At 47.8% G+C, this 9444-nt stretch overlaps 1 protein-coding gene across 2 annotated transcripts in view; it reads left to right on the forward strand.

Annotated features, from left to right (window-relative positions):
• The first annotated feature begins 254 nt into the window (after positions 1–254).
• cyp26b1 (cytochrome P450, family 26, subfamily b, polypeptide 1) overlaps positions 255–9444 on the forward strand; it is a 27206-nt gene continuing 18016 nt past the window's right edge. Inside the window, exons 1-3 of one of the 2 annotated variants that reach the window (XM_076028069.1) lie at positions 255–491; positions 590–702; positions 1327–1587. In XM_076028069.1, the coding sequence (XP_075884184.1) occupies positions 1384–1587 (204 nt within the window). In that variant the 5' untranslated portion in view covers positions 255–491; positions 590–702; positions 1327–1383. Of the gene's footprint in view, positions 703–1326; positions 1588–9444 lie in introns of both variants that reach the window. The other variant, XM_076028068.1, reaches the window with a different exon arrangement.

The following is a 9444-nucleotide window of genomic DNA, read 5'->3' on the forward strand; positions in this document are numbered from 1 at the left end:
GGTGGGGGTGGGGGCAAAAGAAGGGGCCGACGGGAGCCCTCTCGGCCGCCTACTTGCCTTCCAGTTGCCTCCGCACTATATAAACACTCAATGGTGCCACACACTCTTCACGCACTCATCCACACACACACCCACTGAGGGCGACTTGTATATGAGTGTGTGTAAGTGTGTGTGTTGTGTGTGTGTGTGTGAGAGAGAGAGAGAGAGAGAGAGAGAGAGAGAGAGAGAGAGAGGGGGGGAGAGAGAGAGAGGGAGAGAGAGAGAGGGAGAGAGAGAGAGAAAAAGAGAGAGAGAGGGAGAGGGAGAGAGAGAGAGAGGGAGGGCAGCGCTCTGAGGAACAGAAAGGTACACAGAGCAGCGAGTGGACGACAGAGAGCGAAGCGAGAGGAGGAGAAGCAGGACGGAGGCTCAGAGCATCACCTCACCGAGAGAGCGCGAGGGCGAGCGGCACACCTTCACCTTCCAACTCCCGCATGCACGGACTTTAAAAAGTAGACCATTCACCGAGAGGCTGAAACTTCTGCTGAAAAGAGACTCGCTTGTTTTTTTTCATTCATTTTTCTTTTTTAACTTTTTTTTTTCTTTCCAGTCCAGTCAAGAGGAGAAAAACGCGACTCTTGGGAGAGTTTTTGCTTCAGTTCCCACCACCTCCTCCACCACCACCGTCCACACTTCTTTCCATCCCTCGAGAAGTTTTCAAAAGTAAAGCCCTTGTTAGTTGCCGGGCTCGGCTTCACTTTTTCCACGTGTCCCACGGTGCCCCAGGTTTTGACATAAACGTCTCACCCTGCGACCCGAGATTTGTTTTTTGTTTTTAAACTAATATTTTTCTTGCTTTAAAGTTTCAGTCTTAAGCAAAGAAAAAAAGATATTTGCAATTCACGAACCACAAACGAGACAACAATGATGTCTTACATTAGACATTACATCCATTGTCCCGGTGCCTAGATCAAACAGACAAGGTGAACTCCAGCGGGCTTTTTTCCCCCTTTAACTATACAAAGTGAGGTGTAACACTGAAAGCACGGCAAGTTTTTACAGCGCAGCTCACCTGTAGCATCTCCGCTCCGCCGACACCTTCATCTGCACTTTTTTTTTTTTTTTTTTTTTTACGCACAGAGGCGCCGCTTTGTGACTTTATTATTATTATTATTATTATTATTTTAAATATGCTTTTTTGTTTTAAATCTCATTAAGATTTAAGACTCATTCATTGTGTTTCCAACCCAGCTGCGCTTTAACCCCCACACCATAAAAGAAGAAAAAAAAAAAGACTCGAACTTTTTTTTTTTTTTTTTTTTTTTTTTTTTAAATTCCAAATCCAAGGCGAGCCAGGTGTGAAGCGTAAAGACTCTCCAGCGTCACCTCCAGCAGCGTGCCGTCATGTTGTTCGACAGCTTCGACCTGGTCTCGGCTCTGGCCACCCTGGCCGCCTGCCTGGTGTCCATGGCGCTGCTGCTCGCCGTCTCCCAGCAGCTGTGGCAGCTCCGCTGGACGGCGACGCGGGATAAAAACTGCAAGCTGCCGATGCCCAAAGGATCAATGGGCTTCCCGTTCATCGGCGAGACGTGCCACTGGCTCGTACAGGTAAGCGGGATGGGGAGAGAGGGAGGGAGGGAGAGAGGGACGGGAGGTCCGCAGGTCGGCGGCGGCCGCGTCCCGGTGCCTCCGCTGACAGACAACTGATCAGCGCTGTGATCGCATCAGGCTTATCGGCGCCTTCGACCGCCACTTTAACGCTCCCCGTACTTTCATTTCGCCTTTTGAGGCGCGAGTTCATTCATCGATTGTGCGCTTTCTTTCCAATTTGCGCTCCTTGCATGGAGTTGAGTGCAAGTCGACGTTGAAACTTGGCCGCGGGACTGTGTGTGGTCAGCCTCCGATTGTAAGGACTCGCGGACACTTCCGTCGTCCAAAACGTGTAAATGATCTCGCAAGTGAAAAAAGAAAAAGACATCAGTTTGTGGACGCCGCAGAAAAAAAGAGCGCTCGTTCAGACTGGAACTCATCCCGCCAGCTCCGCTCGCTCAGGTTTCTGCCAGCAGCGACCGGCGCTCATCACTTTGCAACGACCTTCCCTAATTGACAGAAACCTGTGCGAGTCCTTTGGAGACAACTCCGACCCGTTCAGTACACACAATGAGCGCGCCAGGAGAGTCCGATCCTCAGCCTGACTTGGCTTCCACTTCAGCCCGGCTGTCTGTCTGTCTGTCTGTCTGTCTGTCCAGCCCTCCTCCCTCCGCAGCGGCAGATTTGATCAGGCTGACTTCCTTCTGATCTCCGCCTGGAGGAGCAGCAGCTCTGCTCAGCGGCCACCGAGCTGCTGCTGCTGCTGCTGCTGCTGCTGCCGCCACCGCCGTTAGGATATCAGTCCCGTCCGACACGGCGCGCGCGTCAATTCACAATATTGTGCCCCCCACACACACACACGCCCCGCTCCCGCCTTTATTTCAAATTAAAGTTCAGTGTGTGTGAACGGTGGGAAGCCTCCGTTGTGAGGCGCAACTGAGGGACGCGAGGAAAAGTTTTGTGAATCGACCCGCGGCTGAAGCGGCGCCAGTAGTGATAAAAACCACCAGCGAGGTTGGAGGAGAGGAGCGGGTCTGTCTCAGTCCTCACTGATGGTAAATGATACGGACGCTTCACATTTTTGTCCTTGTTTTTACGCGCACCATCGCTGCATTTCGCCCCCTCAACAGTATCATGTGTGGAAAGGTGATGTTCGCTGAGATGTGGAGGAGACAGAAAGGGGTGGGGTGGGGGGTGGCAAACGTGGACAAAGAGGAGCCAAAAACAAGGAGGGTTGTTTGGTCAGCGTGAGCGCTGCGCAGCGCGCAAGGATGGACGAGATCCCGTCTAGAAATGAGAGAGAGAGAGGGAGAGAGGGGGGGACAACGCAACGAGCGCAGGCACGTTGGCCGCGTGCAGGGCTTGAACTCGCCGTGCTCCTCTCCGTTACATCTGACACCGAGGCGAGACGCGTTCCCGGAATGCGAGCCAGGAGCGCGGCCAAGTTTATGGTGGGGGGCGGGGGGTGGAGGGGCGGATGGAGGTGGGGGGGAGGGGGGAGGGGGAGCGCGTCAGTCAGATAGAAGAAAAGAAAGAAAGTGAGAGTGAGAGTGCGTGGATCCTTATGAGGACCAAATGTCCCCGCAAAGCGAGCAAAGACGTGGAGGCAATCTGCAGCTTGGCCTCTGCTGCGCCGGGGTGAAAGAGTCAGTGCACTCAAGGAGGAGGAGGAAGAAGATGAAGAAGAAGAAGAGGAAAAATGTTGTGAAAGTGAGCGTGCAAACAGGGACGCTGGACGCTGGCCGGCCCTGCTGATGGTCTCCTCCGTGAGAGGGAGACAGAACTGCGAGGTGATTGGACCTTCAGGCCCTCGCGCTAGTTAACGAGTCCGCGCTCCGAGATGGATGAGGGAGAGGAGATGCTGTCACGCTGCTCGCAGATGAATTTCCTTCCACCACGGCCAACAAAGTTGAGTGGTGGAGAAATGCAGTGGCTGGATCACGTTGAGTTATTGCGCTGTGTAATTGAGTTGATCAAGACTGTCAGAGCGAGTTGAAAAAGAAGCAGTAAGTCTTCGCTCTGTTGGGCTTTGGAGGATGGAGTTCCACGTTCGTGGAAAACAGTTTTTTTTTTGCGTCGAGGAGAAGAGAATGCACCTGCTTCTGAATTCAACTCACCCACTAAGTGCGACTGAACTTTCTCCATGGGACTCCTGAAGTCAGTCCAGAGAGTTGAGGTTTCCTGTTTGAGCTTTGCAAACAGGAAGTCGGCTTCGGTTGACCAGGTCAATTCACTTTGAACACAGCGGCTGTGGGCCTTGTTGCAAAATGGGCGGGAGTCCAACGACTGGAACACCGGTGGAACCGGCGCTGCTCAGTGATATCGAACTTCATATCCATCGATAGAGGATTTTTCTTTTTAAAACCAAGGCCGCTTTTAAAATTGAGACGTTTCTGTTTTTCTTCCATTTTCGTGCTTCATTGCCATCCATTGGTGTTTCCCTTCGTCTCCGTCTTTTTCTTTTAACGTCTGCTTTTGGTCTCAACCAGCCTCGCACTCGCAACTCTTTGCTCTTTTTTTTTTTTTTTTTTTTTTTTTCAGAAAGAAAAAAACTTTACTTAAGTTTATTTTTTATTGTTAACCGTACTGAAATGTATCGCTGTGAGAGAAGGGAGCGCAGCCATATTCCAAGAGATTTTAATTTTTTGGCGTCCACACTGTGGTGCGACGGCTCCGTAGTGAGGCAAAAGGTCGTTGGAAAGGAAAAAGACGTTTCGCCCGCTGCTGGGGACAACAAACAAAGACGATTCTTTGAACCACCATGTTGAAAATGTGCAGCAGAAGGCTGCCTGCGGTTTTTCCTCATTTGTGTTTTTTCATCGTGGAGTCCCCCCCCACCTGCCCCCCCACCCCTCCACACACACACACACACACACACCCTCGTAAAGTCTTCTCCCAATTTCCAATGCATGGACACATTTTCTGCTTTAAAATATGAGCCCACATGCAGCACATTTTAACTGTGCAAGCAGCAAGCAGCAGCAGCAGCAGCAGCAGCAGCAGCAGCAGCAGCAGCAGCACATTTTCTTGGTGACGGATCCATTTTAAAGCGATCTGCAGTTAGGTTTACAGCCGCTCTGCCAAAGACCTGTCTGCTCTCATTAGGAGCTGCCGCAGCTTTCTGGAGGGACGGTGCCAAGCAGGATTGTTACTGCTGAGCAACACACACACACACACACACACACACACACACACACACACACACACACACACACGCACGCACACACGCACATGCACACACACTGACCACATGGTAGAGATTCGTGTACACAAAAATATAAACATACATTAATCACGTGTGGATATTTTATGCAGCCGCACATGAGACGCCAACAGCTCCCAGTGCAGGTGTACCAACGTGCGCCCATCAGTGGTACAATTAAAGTCCTTCAAGTTTAACTTTAAATTTTGAAGTATTACTGCCAACGTATTAATTTGGTACATTTTAAGAAAAATTATGGGAATTTTCTCAGATGTACAATCTACCGCCGATTTGTTTCCCTTTTTTTTTTTTTTTTAATCCCGGATGTTGGGTTTATTAAATTGACAACATAATGAGTTAATCTTATCATTATTATTATTGTTGTTGTTATTATCTTTTTTTTTTTTTTTTTTTTTTTACAAATAGTATAAAAAATAGTTTTAAAAATAGTATAAAAAAGTTTTCTAAAGTTTGTGTGGGGAGATAAGTGCAGTCTTAGCAAAATACAAATTTTGCTCATATTCCGAGTGTTAGAAATGAGATGAGTATGAGGCCACGTGCAGTTTTGAAACAGCACAAATACAAAAAAACCCAAAAACCGTTTTACGCGACATATCAATTCTACCCAAACAACTTGTCCTTTTTAATTTGCCGTTCACCTTTATTAGCCACTTGGGGTCACTAAAGTGCAAAATTAACCGACTTATTTAATCTAACTGGCGCTTAAAAAAAAACCATTTGTTTGTTATTTGCAAACACTCTGTTAATGACGCGGTGCTGCAGGTTGTGCGACGGCCTCAGTATCCGCTCGCGGCCAAACGAAGGGGGGAAACACTCCGCTCTCTCCCTCTCTCCCTCGTACACGCTCGAAACACAAGCTCTCCCATAGAATCACATAAACACACATGTGGCGCAGACAGGCTGGGCTGAATCTGGGTCAGACCGAGAGGAAATGAACACATGGCCCAGAGACTCAGACTGTCCTGCGTGTTGCAGCGAGACTCCACTTTGTGAATGAGCCGGAGACACAAACCCACGGCCAAACATTATCAGAGATGTTCCCCAGTTTTTGTAAAAATATTTTTTTTCAACTCGCCAACTTTCTGGGACCCCGCTCTGCATGCCGGCCTGTGCTCTGGCCCTGGCTCTGCAGTGATGAAGTGCCAGTAGCTGCGTTACCATGACAGTTTTTTTTGCAAAATAAAAGCGATTTTTCTCAAATTTCAACAAAGTACAATTAACGATTTGCAGGCGTTTCCATTGAATGGTGCGAAGTGCGTGAGCCGTAATTCTCGTAAAGTCTCGTCCCGCCAGAGCCCACTTTGAGGATGGAGGTACCAAACATTTTTGCGTTCTCACGTGAAGCGAACTGGTCACGTGACCCCAGACATCACGTCCGCTGACGTGTAAATGCGAAAAAGTGTTTCCATTGCTATATACCTCTATATCAATACCACCTCACGAGAGCGTCAAAACCCTTTTAGCCATATTTGAGAGGTTTTTCCAAGTTGAGGTGTTTTTTTTTTTATTGCGATATTTAGGTTTTGCGTAATTCTAGTGGTAATGGGAAACGCAGCTATCGTGAGGCCTTGTGGCTTTTCATCGTAACTTGCATCGCTGCAGCTCGCTGCGTTGTCACACGCGCACTCGCGGATTGGAAACGCCGCTGACTGATGTGTGCACGTCGCGCACATATCGTGGCAAAATGCGAAATATTGCCCAAACGATATCGCGGCGCTACTTCCTGTCCCTCTTCCATGCGCGGCTCTCTCGGCGCGCACAAGTGGCAGCTATTAGTGTGCATGGTCGTGTGTGTGACTGAGCGCCAGTGTTAGCATTCATGGCAGGACCCTCGGACTCCTCCTGCTCCCCCACAGCTTTCCTCCGTCTTACCTACGTGCGCTTTTTCAGTTCGATTTTTCAATTTTTGGCCGGGAAAAAAATATCAGCATTTCTCAACTTTTCTCAGTACTTCGACGACCTGGGAGAGAGAGAGCGCTCAGCGAAAGCCGTCTCAGGCGAGAGCTCCATTCACCACCCAGCTTCAGTCCTCCACTCGTCCATCCATGCTCGCCTTCATCCTCCTCCTCCTCTTCCTCCTCCTGGCAGTGGTCTCCCTGCCCCTTCTTTCACCCCAAGAACACGCTGCTCCCTCCAGCAGAACTCTTGTCCTGCGCTCAGCACACGGCACAAATGTTAAGCTCTCCCTTTTCACACCGTGTTTGTATGTCCGATAGGCTGAGTTTCTTTTTTTAGATGTTCGTATAAAGTTTGCATGTTCTGACCCAATCTAAAGACGACAGTTGCTGAAATATCATCCATCGGTTTGATGTGTTGAAATGTCTTCAGCGTTTCCTGTGTTTTCTAGAATTGATTGCAAAGTGACATGACCGGTGACATAACCATTCGATTTAAAGCGCGTCGCGCTCCAACTCCCCTCTGTGAGTTCGAACGCAATGCTTGAGCTTTCCTAAGAAATGCACAACAACTCTGATCTCCTGAGTCCACGTGTGAGAAGAGCGCGTGACTCTCACGTTCACGTCTCCACCCGTCAGCAATTTTCATTTCGGAAATTTTTGTCTTGAAAATAAAAATCCAAATTTTCCCAAAGTTTCTATTTGGATAAATAGCAATTAACAAGTTAGCGCACAGCGTAGTTTAGTCATAGGAAGGCATCGCGTGTCTACCGGAAGAAGCGCAAGTTGACATCATCAAAACTAGCGGAAGAACGAGGAGAGGAAATCAAAAATTACAAATTAAGAATTTCTCTTGGAGTCTTTTTCGTGAATGAGGTCGAGGCGTGTTTGGTCTCCTCTGTTAACGTTAACGGCCGTGTTTCGCAAACAGCAAACAGCAAACAGCAAACAGCACAAGTCACGTGAGTAATCCAGCCAACCCGTTTCCATGAAACATTTTGCACATCATCATCATATCTACCTATATCTATATCTATATCTATAGATATAGATACAGTATATGTGTGTGTGTGTACACACACACTCACTCACGCACATATATATATATATATATATATATATACACACACACACACACACACATATATGTATATATATATATATATACATACATATATGAGTTTGTGTGTGTGTGTGTGTAAGGTATGCTGCTTTTGTTTCTAGGAAGAAAAAAAGCAGAAAAAAAGCAGAAAAAAGCAGAAAAAAGCAGAGCATCAGTGGAACTCTTCCTGGTCTATTCACTTGCAGCGTGTGTGTGTGTGTGCCAGGGTATTAGCTGGGGTCCCCGGGGTGAGTGCTTAGAGAGTTCTGAACAACCATAATCTCCCTCCCTATAATGTCCCCAGGTCAGGGGCCAACCCTCTCCCTCTCTCCCCCTGCCGCCCCCTCCTCCTCTCCATTCTCCCTGTTTTTTGGCTGAACCATCCGAAGCCCTCGCTCACTAATCCCCCCCCCCCCCCCCTCCAAACCTGCACCCTTCCCACCTCTCCGCCGTCCACCGCCACGCTCTACGCTCGCTTTCTCTCGCTCCGCTCCTTGGCGCCTCTCCTCCTTCCCGCTCTCGCTCTTCCTCCCCTTTTCCCCACTTTCTCCTCTCCTCCATTCTTTACCCCTCTTCCTGCGAGTCTTCCCTCCTTCCTTCTTTTCCTTTCTCCGGCTGACCCGGCTCTCTTGTGCCTCGCCTCTTGCCTTTGCCTCTCTGTCTCCCTGATGCGGTGGCGTGACCGCAATGGGACGGGCTTCATTGTGGAGTCGAGGACCTGTTGCACCATTCAAATGCACACACACAAATAAAAACTCGCACACTGGTTCCTTGGTATCTCTGGCACCGGCTGAATGATTGGCAGCTGAAAAGAAGGAAGGAATTCCCTCACAGCGTTTGACCTCGTTTCCTCTCGCCTCCTTCCACAGGCTGCTGCTTTCTCACTTTTATGTTTAACCTTTATGTTCGTCACCGTCCACCACTCGTACTGTTCGCCCACATTCTGCCCGCCGGCCTGTGCGTTTCCGCATCCAAATCACCTGCCAGTCACGCACACGTTGCCAAAATATGGGCTCCTTTCAATTTTTATTTATTTATTTATTTTTTTACCGTCAAAGCATTATGAGTTTCTGCAGTCGGCTGTTTTTTTTTTTTTTTTATGAACTAGGTATAATTTTTCTGTCGCTGCTAAAAACATTTGACTCTTTTGAGACAGTTGCAAAAAGAGCACCAATCAAGGCTCATGTCTTTATGCTGTGCAAAAGCTGCACGGACCAAAAAAAAAAAAAAAGAGAAAGAAAAGAAAAAAAAAAGGTCTTTCTGCATCTGCAGAAAGAGGAAACATTTATTTTTTTTTTACTAGAATTGGTCTTTTGAATGAAAAGACCAGTAGAACAGTAAAGAGAGAAAAGAACAGTAAATGTGAACGCCGGCAAAACATTGACTTGATGCAAGACAAGAATACAGTTTTGGTCAGTTAAATTCTCTCTTGTCCGGAATAATGAAAAAAAAATATTGAATTTGACTTTGGAATTGTGTCGTTTATCTTTCCATGACGATTTGAAATGAGCGCAAATTAAAATAACTACAATTTATGTTTGATGAAATTGTAAATAAATTCAGCCAAAAGGAATTTAATAGAAGTCGCGATTCCAGCGATGATCCACATTTATAGTTAAAAATCTGCACTCAAGAGGCAGGGGTGCCAAAAAAAA

This window comes from Nelusetta ayraudi, unplaced genomic scaffold, assembly GCF_046127955.1.
Source record: "Nelusetta ayraudi isolate G7.1 ecotype Tasmania unplaced genomic scaffold, CSIRO-AGI_Nayr_v1 ptg000022l, whole genome shotgun sequence".
NCBI classification, from domain to species: domain Eukaryota; kingdom Metazoa; phylum Chordata; class Actinopteri; order Tetraodontiformes; family Monacanthidae; genus Nelusetta; species Nelusetta ayraudi.